Source organism: Oncorhynchus keta, chromosome 2, assembly GCF_023373465.1.
Source record: "Oncorhynchus keta strain PuntledgeMale-10-30-2019 chromosome 2, Oket_V2, whole genome shotgun sequence".
NCBI lineage: Eukaryota > Metazoa > Chordata > Actinopteri > Salmoniformes > Salmonidae > Oncorhynchus > Oncorhynchus keta.
Window position 1 is genome coordinate 78,577,968 of NC_068422.1, and position 21,000 is coordinate 78,598,967.

Below are 21,000 nucleotides of genomic sequence, written 5' to 3' on the forward strand. Positions count from 1 at the left end.
TTACATTGGAGCGTTACATTAACTAGTTCCAAAAACATCCAGTGATTTTGCATAGCCACGTCGATTCAACAGAAATACCCATCATAAATGTAGATGATAATACAAGTTATACACATGGAATTATAGATATACCTCTCCTTAATGCAACCGCTGTGTCAGATTTTTAAAAAAACTTTACGGAAAAAGCAAACCATGCAATAATCTGAGACAGCGCTCAGAAAATTAAGCAAATTAGCCGCCATGTTGGAGTCAACAGAAACCAGAAATTACATGATAAATATTCCCCTACCGTTGATGATCTTTGTCAGAATGCACTCCCAGGAATCACAGTTCCACAATAAATGCTTGATTTGTTAGATAATGTCCGTTATTTATGTCCAAGTAGCTGCTTTTGTTTAGCGTCAGGTACACATATCCAAATGCACGAGTTTCGGACAAAAACTTCAAAAAGTTATATTACAGGTCGAAGAAACATTTCAAACTAAGTATAGAATCAATCATTAGGATGTTTTTATCATAAATCTTCAATAAAGTTCCAACCTGAGAATTCCTTTGTGTCTACAGGAGCAACGGAACGCAAGTCGATATCATGTGGAATGCGTGTGACCACGAAATGGCTCTCTGCCAGTAAGCTGACTCATTCAGCTCTTATTCAGTCCCACAATAAAGCAGAAGCCTCATTCAAGTTTCTAAAGATGGTTGACATCTAGTGGAAGCCCTAGGAAGTGCAACGTCATTCATATCCCAATGTGAATTCAATAGGGCCTGGGTTGAAAATATACCAACCTCAGATTTCTCACTTCCTGTTTGGATTTCTTCTCAGGTTTTTGCCTGCCATATGAGTTCTGTTATACTCACAGACATCATTCAAACATTTTTAGAAACTTCAGAGTGTTTTCTATCCAATATTAATAATATGCATATATTAGCAACTGAGACTGAGGAGCAGGCCGTTTACTCTGGGCACCTTTCATCCAAGCTTCTCAATACTGCCCCTGCAGCCATAAGAAGAACAAAATCTTATTCACAATGACGGCCTATGGGACTCCCAATCTGGATTCGAACCAGGTACTGCAGTGACGCCTCTTGCACTGCGATGCAGTGTCTTTGACTGCTGTGCCACTCAAGAGCCCTGTAAGATGGTTAAATAAAGAGCAAAATTATTGATTATTATTATATTATTATTTGTGCCCTGGTCCTATAAGAGCTCTCTGTCACTTCCCAAGCTGGGTTGTGACAAAAACTCACACTCATTCTTATGTTTAATAAATGTATTGTATAGTGTGTGTGTGTGTGGCAGGCTTACAATGATGGCAAAAAACAACATTTGAGAGTGCGCTGACCCTGGTGCTAGAGGGGGTACGCAGTTGGAGGTACGGGACTAGGGTCACCGTTGATGGTGGAAGACTTTGGCCATGACCCCACTCTCTGAGTGTATCTCAGGGGGAGTTGTGAAACATTTCCAATTCACACATATGTCGGAATACACACATGTACTGTGTGAAACAGAACAAATATAAGCACCCACCAAATTATTATTATCATTACAACCTGAAAATTCAGTAGGCTATGGTGTGAAAAAGGATATTAAAAGTGCCGTCTTGTGATATGTTTTTGAATATTACTATTTTTAATATACAAGAACATATGATTATTCAAATATTTAATCAGTTATCTTTCTCAAATATGGTTCGGAGAACGAAGGGATGATGACGCACTCTTTGCGAGAGGGAGGGCATCTAATTTGATTTCTCCTCAACTTGCAGCTCAAACACTTCATTCAGGAAAAGTGAAGTTAGCTCTGATTTAGCCTGCCCCAAAGCAGGTTCTGAAGGATTTGTTGCCATAGAAATGTACTTAGCTAAAAAGTGAGCCACTTTTGTGTTACCATTACCCCGAGTTGAACTCAGAGTTGACCAAAGTTAGCTTGCTAACTCCTCTATCTAGATCCGTAGTACACCACTCTGGAGTCAACATTGAATCCAGCACCACCACCCATCTCCATTGGCTCTTCTCCCCCCGACCCAGGCTCCTCCCTTCACCTCTGCTGCAGGCTCAGGCCCTAGGGGTTTCTGGGAGATTTAGTGCTGTATCTCCCTGAGAGATAAATGACTCCTGAACTCTTTCTCTCGCGCTCGATTTAAGGGTTTTATTGGCATGGGAAACATGTTTACATTGCCAAAGCAAGTGAGGTAGATAATTAACAAAAGTGAAATAAACAATACAAATTAATAGTAAACATTACACTCAGAAAGTTTGAAAAGAATAAAGACATTTCAAATGTCATATTATTTATATATATAGTGTTATAACGGTGTGCAAATAGTTAAAGAACAAAACGGAAAATGAATAAACATAAATATGGGTTGTATTTACAATGGTGTTTGATCTTCACTGGTTGCCCTTTTCTTGTGGCAACAGGTTACAAATTTTGCTGCTGTGATTGAACACGGTGGTATTTCACCCAGTAGATGTGGGAGTTTATCAAAATTGGATTTGTTTTCTAATTCTTTGTGGGTCTGTGTAATCTGAGAGAAATATGTCTCTAATATAGTCAAACATTTGGCAGGAGGTTGGGAAGTGCAGCTCAGTTTCCACCTCATTTTGTGGGCAGTGTGTCTTGAGAGACAGGTTTGCCTCTCTCTCGCTCTCCATCCTTCTCCCCCTCTACATAGTTCTATCAGCCTTACATCTCCCTCCAATGGTCCCTCTTTCCTTATTCTCCCTACCATCGTTGTGTAAGGAAAAAAATAAACATTCTCCTGGCTTGCCGTGTGTCTGTGTGTGAAAGGTTGTAAGCTCAGGGCCCGTGGAGAGGATTCTCTCTGCAACCAGAGCCCATGGGCCCACCCCACCAAACCCTGTCAAACCCTGGGCCATGTTATTCCAAACAGCCCTCTTTGCTGTGGATAAGCCCCAGTAAATATTTGCGTATTAGCCACCCTTGTCACGCCCTGGCCATAGAGAGGCTTTGATTCTCTATTTTGGTTAGGCCAGGGTGTGACTAGGGTGGGCATTCTAGTTTCTTTATTTCTATGTTTTCTATTTCTTTGTTTTTTGCCGAGTGTGGTTCCCATTGCAGAAATCAGAAAAGTGCAAAAATTATGCAGAAAAATGAAAACATGCTTTTGTTACTTCTAGGTTAGACTACTGCAATGCTCTGCTTTCCGGCTACCCGGATAAGTTAGTGCTAAATACGTCTGCTAGAATCCTGACTAGAACCAACATTTTTAATCATATTACTCCAGTGCTAGCCTCCCTATACTGGCTTCCTGTCAAGGCAAGGGCTGATTTCAAGGTGTTACTGCTAACCTACAAAGCATTACATGGGCTTGCTCCTACCTATCTTTCCGATTTGGTCCTGTCGTACATACCTACACGTACCCTATGGTCAGAAGACGCAGGCCTCCTAATTGTCCCTAGAATTTCTAAGCAAACAGCTGGAGGCAGGGCTTTCTCCTATAGAGCTCAATTTTTATGGAATGGTCTGCCTACCCATGTGAGAGACGCAAACTCGGTCTCAACCTTTAAGTCTTTACTGAAGACTCATCTCTTCAGTGGGTCATATGATTGAGTGTAGTCTGGCCCAGGAGTGTGAAGGTGAACGGCAAGGCTCTAGAGCAACGAACCGCCCTTGCTGTCTCTGCCTGGCCGGTTCCCCTCTTTCCACTGGGATTCTCTGCCTCTAACCCTATTACAGGGGCTGAGTCACTGGCTTACTGGTGCTTACTGGTGCTCTTTCATGCCGGCCCCAGGACTACCTTGATGACTCCTTGCTGTCTCCTTGCTGTCCCCAGTCCACCTGGCCGTGCTGCTACTCCAGTTTCAACTTTTCTGCCTGCAGCTATGGAATCCTGACCTGTTCACCGGACGTGCTACCTGTCCCAGACCTATTATTTGGCCATGCTGGTCATTTGAACATCTTGGCCATGTTCTGTTATAATCTCCACCCGGCACAGCCAGAAGAGGACTGGCCACCCCTCATAGCCTGGTTCCTCTCTAGGTTTCTTCCTAGGTTTTGGCCTTTCTAGGGAGTTTTTCCTAGCCAACATGCTTCAACACCTGCATTGCATGCTGTTTGAGGTTTTAGGCTGGGTTTCTGTACATCACTTTGAGATATCAACAGATGTACGAAGGGCTATATAAATACATTTGATTTGATTTGATTTGATACCTCCAGTGAAGGTCCATGCACCAGGGCCGCCACCAAAGCCAAGGGATCTGCGGGCGGAGGCGGGTCTACGTCCCGCACCGGAGCCGCCACAGTGAAGAGATGCCCACCCGGACCCTCCCCTTTAGAGTTAGGTTTTGCGGCCGGAGTCCGTACCTTTGGGGGGGGGGGGGGGGGTACTGTCACGCCCTGGCAATAGAGAGGCTTTTATTCTCTATTTTGGTTAGGCCAGGGTGTGACTAGGGTGGGCATTCTAGTTTCTTTATTTCTATGTTTTCTATTTATTTCTTTTTTGCAGAGTGTGGTTCCCAATCAGAGGCAGCTGTTTATCGTTGTCTCTGATTGGGGATCACATATAAGTTGTCATTCTCCTTTTGGTGTTTGTGGGATCTTGTTTCTTGTTAGCTCTGTGAAGCCTGCAGAACGTGACATTCGTTATTCTGGTTTGGTGTTCTGAGTAATTAAAGAATCATGACTACCTCTGTCTTCTACGCAAGAATCACTCTGAGAGCCATCAACTGGCCACTTACGCAATGTAGTCGTTTACGCTCATTCTTCAACATAAAGGCGTGAAACTATGTCAAAATGCTGTAGACACCTTGGGGAATACGTAGAAAAAGGAATCTGGTTGATATCCCTTTCAATGGCCATTAGGGGTGCATAGGAAGACAACGGTTTCAAAATAAGAGGCACTTCCTGATTGGATTTTCCTCAGGGTTTCGCCTGCAATATCTGTTTTGTTATACTCACAGACAATATTTTGACAGTTTTGGAAACTTTAAGAGTGTTTTCTATCCTAAGATGTCAATTATATGCATATTCTAGCATCTGGTCCTGAGAAATAGGCGGTTTACTTTGGGAACGTTATTTTTCCAAAAATAAAAATAGTGCCCCCTAGTTTCAAGAGGTTAAAGAATCATGAACAATTACCACGATGCACCTTGGTCTCCTTCCGACGACAAACGTTAAAGCCCTTTGTTTTTCTGTGTGGGCTACAGCCACGGCCGCAAAGCAGCTCACGGCGAATACCTTGAAGATGATATAACACTGTGGCCGCAATTCAAACGTGGTCCTCTAGCGATTGAACCTGAGGAGAGAAAGAGAGAGAGAGAGAGAGAGAAAGAGAGAGTGCACTTTCAAAGCCTGATGAAACTATAGAAAACACAGGCGGCTCATTTCCGGGCCTGGGATAATGAATTCCATGGCCATCCAGGCCTCTATGTCTAGGAGACTCAGAGCTTAGCTAAAGAAACCAACCAGTCTGGAGGATGGTGGAGTGAGTACAGTGTCTTGCAAAATTATTCATCCCCCATGGTGTTTTTCCTATTTTGTTGCATTACAACCTGTAATTTAAATGTAGTTTTCATGATTTCATGTAATGGACATACACAAAATAGTGCAAATTGGTGAAGTGATATGAAAAATAACTTGTTTCAAATAATTCTAAAAAAAAAAAAAAACGGAAAAGTGGTGCGTGCATATGTATTCACCCCATTTGCTATGAAGCCCCTAAATAAGATCCGGTGCAACCAACTACCTTCAGAAGTCACATAATTAGTTAAATAAAGCCCACCTGTGTGCAATATAAGTATCGCATGATCTGTCACATGATCTCAGTATAAATAAACCTGTTCTGAAAACCCCAACAAGAGTCTGCAACACCACTAAGAAAGGGGCACCACCAAGCAAGCGGCACCATGAAGACCAAGGAGCTCTCCAAACAGGTCCGAGACAAAGTTGTGGAGAAATACAAATCAGGGTTTGCTTAAGCCATTGCTTAAAGAAAAAAAATAAGCAAACACGTTCGGTGTTCACCAACAGGCATGTGGGAGACTCCCCAAACATATGAAAGAAGGTACTCTAGTCAGATGAGACTACAATTGAGCTTTTTGGCCATCAAGGAAAACGCTTTGTCTGGTGCAAACACAACACCTCTCATCACCCCAAGAACACCATCCTCACAGTGAAGCATGGTGGTGGCAGCATCATGCTGTTGGGATGTTTTTCATCGGCAGGGACTGGGAAACTGGTCAGAATGGAAGGAATGATGGATGGCACTAAATACAGGGAAATTCTTCTTGAGGGAAACCTGTTTCAGTTTTCCAGAGATTTGAGACGGAGGGATGGAGGCTGGGACCTTCCTGCAGGACAATGACCCTAAGCATACTGCTAAAACAACACTCGAGTGGTTTAAGGGGAAACATTTAAATGTCTTGGAATGATCAAGTCAAAGCCCAGACCTCAATCCAATTGAGAATTTCTGGTATGACTTAAAGATTGCTGTACACCAGCGGAACCCATCAAACTTGATGGAGCTGGAGCAGTTTTTCCTTGAAGAATAAGCAAAAATCCCAGTGGCTAGATACCCCAAGAGACTTGCAGCTGTAATTGACGCAAAGGATGGATCTAGAAAGTATTGACTTGGGGGGTGAATTTATTTATTTCACCTTTATTTAACCAGGTAGGCAAGTTGAGAACAAGTTCTCATTTACAATTGCGACCTGGCCAAGATAAAGCAAAGCAGTTTGACAGATACAACGACACAGAGTTACACATGGAGTAAAACAAACATACAGTCAATAATACAGTATAAACAAGTCTATATACAATGTGAGCAAATGAGGTGAGAAGGGAGGTAAAGGCAAAAAAGGCCATGGTGGTATTTACTTTGTAAATACAATATAGCAAGTAAAACACTGGAATGGTAGTTTTGCAATGGAAGAATGTGCAAAGTAGAAATAAAATAATGGGGTGTAAAGGAGCAAAATAAATAAATACATTAAATACAGTTGGGAAAGAGGTAGTTGTTTGGGCTAAATTATAGGTGGGCTATGTACAGGTGCAGTAATCTGTGAGCTGCTCTGACAGTTGGTGCTTAAAGCTAGTGAGGGAGATAAGTGTTTCCAGTTTCAGAGATTTTTGTAGTTCGTTCCAGTCATTGGCAGCAGAGAACTGGAAGGAGAGGCAGCCAAAGAAAGAATTGGTTTTGGGGGTGACTAGAGAGATATACCTGCTGGAGCGTGTGCTACAGGTGGGAGATGCTATGGTGACCAGCGAGCTGAGATAAGGGGGGACTAGTTATGCACACTTAAGTTTTCATTTTTTTGGTCTTATTTCTTGTTTGTTTCACAATAAAAAAGATTTAGCATCTTCAAAGTGGTAGGCATGTTGTGTAAATCAAATGATACAAACACCCCCAAAATCAATTTTAATTCCAGGTTGTAAGGCAACAAAATATGAAAAATGTCAAGGGGGGGGTGAATACTTACGCAAGCCACTGTAGCCCTGCTGGTGTCCAGCCCTGCAGGGTGGAGAGAGAAGCCTGGTCACTCACAGATCACTGCATGGCCTAGGCCCAGTCACTGCTACTGACAGGCTCAAAATGCCAACAAGATCTCATAGTTTCCCTTCAAATGTCAATGTATTATGGATTAGGGATTAACATGGGTAACCGTGATCCCAGGACTGTCCCAGGAACACTCTTCACATTTCTCCAAAAAATAAAATGACAAGACCAGGGAAATTACAAAACATGTGCAGGATCAGACTAGCAAAAAAATAGCAGATTGTCCAAACAGGTCGTAGCATAGAACCTTTTAGCCTAGCATATTTTCTTCACACAAAGACAACAAAAATTCAAAGCACAATGCAATTGACATAATTGACTGCACACACGACCTGAATGTAGTTAATAAACCCTACAGGAAACCCCTACAGTATAGCCTATAATAGAATGTGTGCCTCTTTGAGCTGTCATTGAGACTCTTCAGACAGTCACAAATGTGATAGGCCTATGCACAATTTACTACATGGGCATATCTGTCACAGACATGAAGTCTGTTGACAATCCCAAGAGGCATAAGGGAAAATGATATCTTCTCCTGTCCTAGAGCCTCTGAGGCTATTTTCCTTTCCAGTCCCAATCCCACTGAACCCAAATCCTAACTTTTGTCTCGCATGAAAATTCCTAACTATTCTGTAATCCATAGGTTGTATTATCAAAACATATCAACTATGCATGTCAAAATACCCCTAGTATAACATCTCGTACTTGCCGTCCATATGAGAGCGTTTGTGTGATCAACAAACGGTATGAGTAGATATGGATATTTTTTAAATGGAGTTGGTCCCCATTAAGATACCTTGATATTTAAACTATTTCCACTCTTCATCTCCCCGTTTTTCATGAGCTGATATGCTATCTGTATAATCATCAACCCGATTTTGCCAAATATAAGAGATATTATGTTATATGTGGATGGAGGTTGTCTAGCAAGTTTAGTGACTTTGGTCATTTGACTTTTGTTTGACTGCCGTTACAAAGTTTGTATGATTTTACAATGATATACTCGGGGTGCGCTCTGTGCCGAGATGAAATGCTCTGAATTAGTTGAAGATCATAACGCTCAGAATTTATGAACAGCCTGTTTTGCAATTCACAACAATGTAATTGGCGATCAAAGATAGCCTACTCTATCTTTACATAAATATCAGTTTAATATACTCTGAAATCTTTACATAGTGGAGCAACCAAGCCGACAAGCGCCCCTCTCATTTGGGGAGTCACGACTTCCACCGAAGGTGGTTCTTCTCCTTGTTCAGGCGGTACTCGGTGGTCAGCGTCGCCGGCCCACTAGCCATCACCCATCCATTTTTCCTTTTCTGTTTGTTTTGACTTTGGTTCATTCACACCTGGTTTTAATTTGTTTTAATTTCTGTGTGTATATTTACCCGTTTCCCTGCTTAAGTTTGTGCGGGATTATTTTCATGTTGCTTGTTGAGGTGTTTTCCCTCAGTTTATTCACGTGTACCGTGTGTTAAGTATAGTAAGGAGCGTTGTTTTTTCTCCTTCCGTGAGTATCTGTGTATTCCCATGTCTTGGGCGATTATGGACATTGTGCCTGTACCGTTTTGGGACTTGCCTATTAAAGACACTACATTGACATCTCTGCTCTCCTGCGCTTGACTCCTTTACTACCTTCAGTACGATGACGCAACAGGGAGAACCCAGGCATAGTGACCTTATCTTGGTTGTAAACACTTTAAATGGGCACTTCCTATTTTTGCGTATTTCCCAGGGACTCTTGGGACAATGATTAATTACTCACGGTATTGAAACTTGGTAGATTTTCGGGAAATATTCATCCTTATTATGGATGAACGTCTTCTTTCACGCTTGAATTCTGCGTGGTTACATTGTACATTGTTAATTCCACATGGTTACAACAAAAACAACTCAAAGGTTAACAGTTTAGGTATTAATTCTGAGTGGTTTAGGTTAGGGCTATGGTTTGGTGAAGGCTTAAAATAAAATAATAATAAATGACACGCTTTTACCATCAAGTATTCTCACGACTTGCTAGAGCATTCTGAACTGCGGTGGTGCAGTGGTCATATGAGTGCGCTTCATCTCCAAAGTGGCGTGGTGGTCATGGTATTGCGCCTCATCTCCAAGGTGGCGCTGTGGTCATAGCAGTGAGCTTCATCTCCAAAGTGGCGCGGTGGTCATGGTATTGCGCTTCATCTCCAAGGTGGAGCTGTGGTCATAGCAGTGCGCTTCATCTCCAAGGTGGTGCTGTGGTCATAGCAGTGCGCTTCATCTTCAAGGTGGTGCTGTGGTCATAGCAGTGCGCTTCATCTCCAAGGTGGTGCTGTGGTGATAGTATTGCGCTTCATCTCCAAGGTGGCGCTGTGGTCATAGCAGTGCGCTTCATCTCCAAGGTGGTGCTGTGGTCATAGCATTGCGCTTCATCTCCAAGGTGGTGCTGTGGTGATAGTATTGCGCTTCATCTCCAAGGTGGCGCTGTGGTCATAGCAGTGCGCTTCATCTCCAAGGTGGTGCTGTGGTCATAGCAGTGCGCTTCATCTCCAAGGTGGTGCTGTGGTCATAGCATTGCGCTTCATCTCCAAGGTGGTGCTGTGGTCATGGCAGTGCGCTTCATCTCCAAGGTGGCGCGGTGGTCATAGCAGTGCGCTTCATCTCCAAGCATCACGAGTTCGTTCCCAATGCTGAGCAATCTTTATTTATTTTTTTGCTGAGGAAGGCATATATCAACGTTCTCAGGACTATTTCAAACGTCTGAAATCGAAGTCTATTTCTAGTGATCAGGCTGTATAATGCACTGTAAAAGTTGGCTACTTTTTGTGGATTCAATTGGTGGGATTTTGGCTCGGATTGTGCAGTAAAGTGTCAATAGAATCTGGCAACACTGCTCATTTACCTATGGTGGAATCAACTGTGAAACTCACTAGTGACTACATCACAACTCACACCTCACAGTCATGTAGGATAGAATAGGTTTCCGTTAGTAGGACAAAGGGTATCGTTAATGCCACAGTTTGAGATGACAAATCAATGTCTATAGAGACAGGGTTTGTGTGAGATGAGCTGGTGCTGGTTCGAGGTGATATGAGAGAGATTTCTGTATTTTTCTCCCCCTGACTAGTAGGTGTGGCAGAGTGCTGCTCTGATGTTTTTTAGTGCTTCTCATTAACCATTCACATTTGCACCTTGTGTGCAGATCACCATCGCTGCTCAACGTGGGGCCAAGCAGTTGAAAGGGAAGCGTTGCTTTGGAAGTGTACGAGCCACCCCAGGAGGTGCCGAGCCTCGGACGCCTGCAGAGTCGTGGGTGCTGAGAACCAGGGCGTGTTTGGATCAGGGACTGAATTTCCCTCTGAAGATGTGGAAAGGTTTACGGCGTGCTCCCACGAGAGTGGCTCTCTGCTCTTTGAAGCTCCTGTCTTGGTGGCTTCTCTTATCTCAGGAAAGGATTATTTTATCCCCTCCCTTTTTACTTCTCTCCCTTTATTTCTCCATTCAGCTTTCTTCTTCTACTCTCTCTCTGTTCCTCTCTCTCTTACTTTCTGATTCTCTCTCACTCTCTCCCTCAGGTTTTGCCCCAGCACTCTTTCACCCCAAGACCATTACACTCCTCTGTCCCGCCTGTTCTGTCTGTTTCTCTCCCTCTGTCCCCAATTTTCCCCTCACTCTTTTTACACTCATCTCCAATCCCAATTTTCTCTTTCACAGACTAGTACACCCCGCCTCTTTCCTCACCTTCCCACTCTCTCTCTGCCTTCATCCCCTTCCCCTTCCTCCGTTGCGTGCCACTCCCTTTCTCTTCCTATCCGCTTTTCTCCCCTTCCAGCACATGACAGGCCATGTAATTAATGAGCATCATAAACCTCTTTCTATTAGCTACCCATTAGTAAACCTGGCAAGCCTGTCATTTTGGACAAAAACACACAGCTCCTTCATTTGATCCTCACATCAAAGGGGGATCCCCACTGTTTTCGGCTGAATACACTAATTGTGTCCTCGTTCTGGATGGGGCTACACCCCCACCGCTTCAAAAAGGAACCAAACTCAGTGCCGGGTGCAGAAAATTGTGAAAAAGAAGAGGTATTGATTATAGTAGAGCTAAATTTGGTACAAGGTTTTGTGCCAGAGAGGAAAAATGAATACAACCATCTGGAACTGTGACTGAAAGTCTGTGGCAGACAGCGTACGTTAACTTCGTTATTACACACTACATATCATTTACTCCATTACTGTCTTCTATACTGTAGACACATTTAGCAGAATTTCTTTTGAGGGCTTAAGGCCCTATTAAGAGTGTTTTTACATGCTGCCTTTATTAGATAAAAAGGAATTTTTAAGTGGGACACCAGAGTTTCCACTCTTTTACACTACAAGCCAATAACATAAAGTACTAGATCAGCAGCTAATTAAGATAAGTCTCTTAAAAGAAATAAGCCGGACGATTCTTTATTTGTAAGGTATGCATATATTCCAGTTTAGCAGCACCTTCAGTTTTAATTTTGCCTTCTACTTTCATTAAGTTTTTATTGATATCGCGAAAACTGCATTTAAGCATAAAAGTGTCCGAGTTGGAAAAATGGTCTGCAGCTGGTCACTTCACACACCCCAATACTCTCCTTGAAGAGTTCAATCATACACATATACATTTAATGTAACGGCCGTCGGCGGTGGAATAAGGTGAGGACCAATGCGCAGCGTGGTACATGTTCATCTTTTTAATAAAGTAAACTGAACACTGAATAACAAAATAAAATAAGAAATAGAAAATCATAGAAAAACTAACATAGACAACCCACCCAACTCAAAACAAAGGAGCTAAGGTCAGAACGTGACATTTAATTAGGTATGTGTATTACTATGTTTGGTCAGCCATAGTGGGAATTTGTATATAATACTTGAAGATGCATTATATTATCCACAGTCACTTTAATCTAACACAATGTGGTATCTTGTTATAAGCGTTGATATCTGGCCTAGCCAGACACATAAAGCAGATGATATGAGATAATGGAAGTGGTAATATGCAGGAGGAGGTATGGTCTGTAGTGATCTTCTAATACATGTGAAAATGTCAGTGTGGCTTTGTGTGACAATGGGGTATTTCCGTACACAATGGGATTTCTTCGGTGGGTGAATTGTTTTGGAAAAACTTCTCACACCTAGAATTATGCAAAATATCATTGTCTTGATTTGGTACATGTCTACTGCTATTTTCCATAATAATGATAGGCCTAAATGCTACATAGCAGTGTTACACTCAGACATTAAAACCACTAGATAGTAGTGCTGATGTCATCCACGTATCCCTATGGAAAATGCTCGATGGCGCCAGTGGCGCTTTGTCTCTGTAGGCAATCTATCTGAAGCTGTAGCATTGAATGGAAGGTAAGTCAGTAAGCATTTGGCCACCGATTAGTACAATTAAATACAGAACATGTTGGCATGGTGACTCTCTTTGTAAAATCTAAGGAAAATAGCAGTAAAGTTAAGTGCGTGTGAGTACCCTTTCTAGTCTATCATATGACCATGATCCGTCCTGAAAAATAAAAAGGTAATGGGCTACCATCGCATCACAACTCGGTTAGGCAATATTGGATTAACCCATGAGACTATATATAAATTATACATGTATTTTATCTCAATTCTGTATTTTTATATGATTGTAGACTATCATTTGTGCAACTGCATCATTTTGTCATCGTAAAAAATAACCTTAGACATATGATGTAGTTTGGAATTCAAAATGTGCTAAATTATAATTGCTTATTACATTCATATTTCAAACATAGTGTGAGTCAATCCTCCATGTCCATCCTCTGTCAGCCCTATAGCCATTGATCAGCCCCTCCATCTCCACTTGACAGGCTCGTTAACTCTGCGCTCTCATCTGGTACTGTAGCACACCACACCAGGTCTGCAAAGAACTTGCAAGAGAGTGTGAGCCTGCTCGTAGCCTCTCGGTCTGTGATTGGTTTGTGTCAGAAAGGACTATTTAAATAACTATTTAATTAAATATCTTGATTTGTAGCAAACTTAATAATTCACAGTGAGGACCGAACTTGATCATAATAAACACATTTTAAAGCCCCATACGGTCGTCTAAAAAAAATGTTTTGCCATTCTGGCAATCGTAATTTACATAGAGTATACTTTCTAGGTGCAGACAGGGGCTTTTGGCACTGCTAGGTTGCTACCATCAGAGCTCGTGACTTCACGCTCCAGACCAGACACTGGGGCCCTGGTTACAATACACTGAGTCCATACATTTTTTGTAGATTAATTCAGCACTGGATGACTATAGGCAGCGTTCTCTATTCTCCATATGGAATGGCATACACACGACAGGCCAGAGCTCCCTTCCCGAAGACCCCTCGCCTGACACATCACACGCTGAGCTCACCACAATCAGCTGAGTCACCACCGCTCCAGGAACCAACACTGTACTTCAATCACGATTGTCTTCTGCCCTTTACAACATCCCCCTCCTTTTGTCCCGCTACAAAAAGGCAACAGTCACATGTTTGTCCTCTAAGCGCCCAGCAGCTGCTCAGCTAGAATCTAGGCCCTTTCTCTATATGCTCCCTCCACACCCCCTCCTCACTGAAGCGGCATCCAGTGTGCACCCCAGGCAGCCTCCCTAACATTGTTACAAGGACATAAACACAGACAAAGCATTAGATCCCCCCGAATCCAGGGAGCTGAATGTCCCCTATTATTCCTGTTGCCAGGGAGAGGACAGGGTGGAATCAACTGGGCTTGGCCACCAAGGTGGTTGGTAAATAGGTTGACAGCCAGGCAGGCGTCCATCTTAAGACCTCAGTCTACACTCCTCTTCCGCTGTGTACTTATACCTCAAAGAGCACCTTCCTTTCACCTCTATGTGACTGTTGTTATCTTGTTTACTCTCTGAAGTCCAAGCCAGACAGATAATACTGCACTGCTCTGTACATGGCATACCAAGTTTGTAATTAGAGACACATGAATAAGAAGATGACCCTTTTGAAATATATTTTTGGTCCATTCCATAGTGGGATGATGGGTAATGGAGCTGAAAGTAGCCCAGTGCACAACAGCAGAATCAATGGGTGTGGGTGGTTGGAGTTTGATTCAGATCCATCCTTGCGATGGAATTCTGGCTTGAAACCCCGTCCACCTCCTCTCCCAGGCATCAAAGCGCCAGGCTCGGAAATCGGGACGCCAAGCCATCTCTCCGTTGGCCTCTTCAAAGAACAGGAAGTGTGTCAGAGGGACAGACCTTGGTTCCCAGCGAACGCAAGCGAGCCGAGCGGCTATAATAACAAGCTCATCTGCGTGTCTTTGGCAGAGGAGTTCAAAGAGAGAGGCCTGATTCCTCTGGTACAACGTGATGATAGACTCAGGATGCGGAAAACCGCTGTTTAGTGGAAATGCACTTGGATGGGGTCTGTGGTGGCTGGTGTCAGGGACAAGCTTGCTGCTTCCACTGTATGTACATTTGAATCCTCCAAGAAGCGAAAATCCCCCAGAAAAGTGGGAGGAGATTAGATTATTGAGCATGACCTCCCCTTCAAAAAACATCCCACTTGCTTTAACTTAAATGAAATCACAGTAATGTTTCTCTTAGTGCACTACTTTAGCAGACTTCCTGTGCAGGTAGCTGGTATAGTGCTCAGAGTACCATACCGCCACCACACCACACACTCTGAGACCAGACCTCCCACATGGACCTGCTCCCACGAGTGTCTTCAGGCTTGACTGCATCAGAATACAGATAGAGGGGGAGGGGGAGGGTGAGAGAAAGAGAGAGAGAGAGAGAGAGAGAGAGAGAGAGAGAGAGAGAGAGAGAGAGAGAGAGAGAGAGAGAGAGAGAGAGAGAGACAGAAGGCCCCCTTCCTCTAACACGTACTCCACAGTGTCATAACTCACTCTACCAACTCTTATCCAGCCAGATCTAGAGACTCCGGTCTGGCTGATTCAGAAACTACACTCTTTGGTCTTGCTGAACCATGTCTGAGAGGCAGGCAGGCAGGCAGTCGACCTGAGTGGTTTTGCGGCTACTGCCAGCAGTTATGATTTCAGTGGAGGCCCTGGTGCCAGTGATTTTATCCGCTGCTGCAGGGCCCAGGGCCTGTCAGAGGCAGACACTGCTAATGGAGCATGGCCTGGAGCCTTTGGGGCGGAAGTAGCCTGGTGGTTAGAGCGTTGGGCCAGTAACCGACAGGTGGCTGGATCAAATCCCCAGATTGAAAGAAAATCTGTCATTCTTCCTCTGAACAAGGCAGTAAACCCACTGTTCCCTGGTAGGCTGTCATTATAAATAAAGGTTAAATAAATGTAAAAAAAATCAGGGTAGGACCAGCAGAGTGCAAGCCAGGCCTGGAGTCTTGAGCCCCAGGGAAGGACTAGCAGAGAGCAGGCTGTGGAGCTGCACACCCAGGCACAGAGTGCAAATTATACTGTTAAATTCGGGGGTCTCTTTTTTTCATGGGACTTCCTATTTGTGCCGTGCACTAAAAATGTAATAGGCCTAATAGTAAAGACATATATTTGAACAGTAAACATGTATTATCTTTTAATGTGGCATGAACAAAAACCAGTCGTGAGGTTTTTATCTGATTGTCAAACAAATTATTTCAAAAAGTAGGCTACCTGTGCACATTCGTCCACTCCAAAATAATTCCAGCTTCCAAACAGTGCACTGTGCATCAGCCATTGGGTGAATGGAAAGCGACATATATTCAAAACACCATAACGTGTAGCATGATGACATTCGTAGCATGATGACCTTCGTAGAATGATGAACTTCGTAGCATGATGACCTTCGTAGCATGATGACCTTCGTAGCATGATGACCTTCGTAGCATGATGACCTTCGTAGAATGATGAACTTCGTAGCATGATGACCTTCGTAGCATGATGACCTTCGTAGCATGATGACCTTCGTAGCATGATGACCTTCGTAGCATGATGACCTTCGTAGCATGATGACCTTCGTAGAATGATGACCTTCGTAGAATGATGAACTTCGTAGCATGATGACCTTCGTAGCATGATGACCTTCGTAGCATGATGACCTTCGTAGCATGATGACCTTCATAGCATGATGGCCTTCGTAGCATGATGACCTTCGTAGCATGATGACCTTCGTAGCATGATGACCTTTCGGTTATTGTCATCAGATCTACACTCTTGTAGCCTAAATGAATTAATGTGTCTTGCTGACGAATGGATATTTTATTGTAAAAAGAAAAAGTTGGACTCCTGAAAAGGGGCTGATATACAGGATTCAAATACAGCTGTGTCTGTCCTGAGCTCATCTGCATGGAAACTGTGACAGGGGGAGTAGAAAGATGAATGTGATTTGAAGGAACCTGAAACAACTGTCACTTGTTTAAACCATAATAGAGGTGTGGGGTGTTGGTTTCATTTGGAATAAACTTTTAACTTCATATTTACCACTGTATCAGTACAACATAGCATTTTAAATAAAGAGGAGAACGGTTAAATTAGAGACGCCCCAAAGCTTGACTTTTGTTGCATTTAGGGAGCTCATGTATATATATATGCCATTTAGCTGACGCTTTTATCCAAAGCGACTTACAGTCATGTGTGCATACATTCTACGTATGGGTGGTCCCGGGAATCGAACCCACTACCCTGGCGTTACAAGCGCCATGCTCTACCAACTGAGCCGGGGTCTGAGCCCCCTTGTAATTCGCACACTGTCCAGGCATGTGGGTTGGTGGTGCAGGTGGCTGCATGGCTTGGTAGATCTAAACTGCTGCAGGAAGCTGACCAGGCCTGTAAACTTAAACATAGCCTTGACTGTTATAGAGGCCCGGGATCATTTAGGGGCCATTACACTTGGGCCACGTGGGAGCCATCCTGTGAAATTGTGCACTTTTTTTGTTAAAGCAATAATTGTCTTTTTTTGTAAGACCTTGTACAAGTCTCAAAGCTGTATGGGACTTCATGAGATTTGAAATGTAGCTAGTATTATATATACAACAATAAGGTGATGTGTCTCTAAACTGTGCTGTCAACAGGCTCATACAGTATGTTGTAAAATGTCTGAAGGGGATTTATGGTTTATCAAATGTATGCCTCAAATGAGTTTGTCTTGTGTTTATTTTAGTTTTAAAACTGGGATCATAAAGTGTTCTATAAGTGCCATAAATATTATAAATGGTATTCTATAAATATTAGTTTGTGTTTATTCAGGACTCTCTCCCAAAATGTGAACTATGATTTTTTTTGTAAACAAGTTATTATAGGAAGCAATTAACCCAAAGTTTGTATGAGTCATAAAATATTATGTTTGTATGTCTATCAATCAAAGACATGTTTTTAATCATTATTTTTTTTAATCGTCCTGCGAAATATCCTTTTAGCCCTATTGAGCTGCTCTTCGACCACTGCGCCTACTTGGCTGGCTGGGAATGGTGGTAGTGGTGACGGGGGCTGCTGCATCGCTGCTCTTTTTATATGTGGAAACTCCGAAAGAATCTCGGCTGGCTCTCGTGTGCCGCCTTCGTCCAATAAAACAGAAGAGGGCCTGCCTGCAAATCGACTAATCTTGGGCGAGGTGTCAATCATGTTCATTCAGCGGTTGAAGTGCGGGTTTTGGTAACCGCCTCCTTTACGCTTGGAAGGGAGACGAAGGAGGGAGCTTTCTTCGGATCAAAGGCTGGTGTGGCGCTGTTGCCGTAGGATGTGCAGAGTGCAGCCTGCTGCTTTCTTTACGGACGCTTCTTGTATCGTCTGGATATCTCTGATTTCTGGATTATAAATACATTTGATGGTTTTCAATCACAACTCAATGCAGAGAAATGGGTAAACTTCACTCGAAACATGGTAAGATATGATGTTTTACCGAAACATGTCACCCATAATCGTTGATTTGAATGCTCACTTGCGGTAATACATTCGAGTAATGCTTATCTTTATGTTCTCTGTTTCTCTCGACAATTGTCCCGAAAAGCTGCGATTTGTAAACCGAGGGAAAGTCCGGAGGGTGAGTAGCCCACAGGCCTAGACTTAGGACAGGCTATATATTTGTTGTCTATATTTTATTATATTTGTTGAAAATATACATTGTTAAAAGTATGTCCAGTCTATCATCCCATTTATCCATGCACCAATAATGACCAACTCGTTGACAACATCAGACGAAGTCTGCTATCATTCAAGAAAAGTTAGAAAAAAATACAATGCTGAAGAAATATGTTACATTGTAACCTAACCGTAACATGTTGTTTACATTGTAATAACACACCCTTTATGTTGATTTCAGGCGACAGTTTTGTAGTTAATGCCTGTTTGGCAAGGAAAGGAATTGACGATTGGCTCGTGAAACAGAAATACTATTGCTCACGGCTTGAGCAACAGGACTGTCACCACACGAATAAATGCGGCTTGTCTACTCGGGTAAGTTAAATACATGTTTCAATAAATTATTAAGATTTCAAAAACAAGATTGTTAATCTGTTTGATATTGATACAATGAAGCCTGTACGGTCCTAACTTTCTTAGCTTCCCATTCGAGGTTTAGCCAAGGCTGCAATTTATTTTTACTGGGATAAAGTTTGACTGAATTTATGGGTTGTTTCGAATTAAGTACATTAAAAATAAATACCATAGTACAAAAGTAGATTCTCAGTCACCTTATTGCAGTACACCAATGGAATGAGAATAGCCTTCAAATCTTCAAACACTCGTAAAGCAAAAAGTCAGCTTCTGACGTAGACCTATTCAATGACATTCTCAAACAATTTAGATTATTTATATGTATTCTGTGCATTATGCAGTAGTTGAAAAGAAAACCAGAAATGTTGTAAAAAGAAAGTAGCAGTGTGTTTAGTTATAGGCTTTTTGGGGGAAAGTTATAGGCCAGACTAATAATCTCAGTTAAAAAAATGGAAAATAATAATATAAAGCTGACATCATATAGATCATATACACATGTCTTTTTTTGTTTGTTTACATAATCATTATTTGCTTTGTTGGCTAGACAACATAGACATTCTTGACTCTCTCATCCAGACACATGGAAATGATTGAATGCAGTGGCACATTAGAAGTCTCATGCAGGTGTGGCAAGATAAAAGCTGCTATTTCAAATTCCGTGTGCACGAACTTCATCCTCTTCTTTACCTGTGACGTTCTTATCAGTGTGCGCATTTCATTCCCATTGTAAACTGTTAAGGCTGTTTTGTGATTCTGGAGAATACAAGTGTGACATGTTATCACAATGACATGGCTGTTGACAGTACACACTTGGCCCCATATACATGATAGACCAAATATTTAAGTGGGGAAACTTTGTAGGCTTGTTGAAACCTCTCTCTATTAACACATTTATTTCCCACAACACATTTCAGTCTTTCAGCCATGTTTGTTTCAACATACAGTACAAACAGCATATGTTAATACAACTTTTTACAAAAGGAACCCTGACTTGCTACACACTGCTTGCGTTGGTAACTGTCTAATCATCAGACACTTTTGGTGCATGGGAACAAATGTGTCACACCACCAAGAACAGATGCTGCTAAAGTTTATACTCTAGGTAATAGATCACGGCTGAGTTGAAAGCATTGCAGTCTGACAGACCGGTGACAGGGCTGCATTGTAAGGCTAGGATAGAGGTGGTGGAGGTCATGTCTGTTTCAGATTTGTCATCCCGGTAAACACACAGTGGGTGTATCCCAAATGGCACCCGATATCCTATATAGTGCACTACTTTTAACCAGAGCCCGCTGGTCAAAAGTAGTGCACTATATAGGGACTAGGGCTGTAATCAAAAGTAGTGCACTATATAGGGACTATGGCTCTAATCAAATGTAGTGCACTATATAGGGAATAGTGTGCCATTTGGGACGTAACCTGTGTTGTTGTCGAGAGGAGAAATCCTTTCTTGGAAAAGCTTCAGAGGAGCCGGGTGTAAGCCTCTTTGGTTAGGGATGCTCACTTCACAAAGGCAGCATTTTTGAGGATTGAGAGCTCATCAAAAAATCCACCAGGACTTTTCCACTTCTCAGCTACTGAGCTCACTCAGCCCACTGGAACAGAGGGAAGCTAATACACTCTGTCCAGCAAAGTGGCCATCATGTTGTGACCACAGACATACCACCATTAGGATGTTTACATGCTACATTTCATGCTGCAGTTGCGTTCAATGAGAATCATGCATTCACTGTCACACTGTCATGCTTGTGTGCATGAAAAGCCTTGTGTTAACTGAATAATAGGCGTTTGCTGTTGTTTCTCTGGTTGGATTATCCCAAGCATTTATCACCCCAGCACTTTACAACTTTGGCAATGCACACAAAGGAATGTATCTAAACTGAATCTTTTATGTGATTGCATATGCCTCTTTTTGCTTTGCTTCTTCTGATTTATCATGTCATCATCATAAGGAAGTGACCGATAGCAGCGCATACCAGACCAGTCTGGTTCATTTCATTTAAATGTCTCTGGTATGAGGAAGACACAGGGATATGCTGGTGAGGAGCCAAGTCAAGGA

At 42.6% G+C, this 21,000-nt stretch overlaps 1 protein-coding gene across 1 annotated transcript in view; it reads left to right on the forward strand.

Moving 5' to 3' along the window:
- The first annotated feature begins 18,002 nt into the window (after nucleotides 1-18,002).
- Nucleotides 18,003-21,000, forward strand: part of LOC118362659 (protein naked cuticle homolog 1-like) — a 41,257-nt gene continuing 38,259 nt past the window's right edge. The window contains exons 1-3 of the mRNA XM_052484696.1: nucleotides 18,003-18,329; nucleotides 18,457-18,489; nucleotides 18,769-18,902. Of these exons, the coding sequence (XP_052340656.1) occupies nucleotides 18,305-18,329; nucleotides 18,457-18,489; nucleotides 18,769-18,902 (192 nt within the window). The 5' untranslated portion in view covers nucleotides 18,003-18,304. The remainder of the gene's footprint in view (nucleotides 18,330-18,456; nucleotides 18,490-18,768; nucleotides 18,903-21,000) is intronic.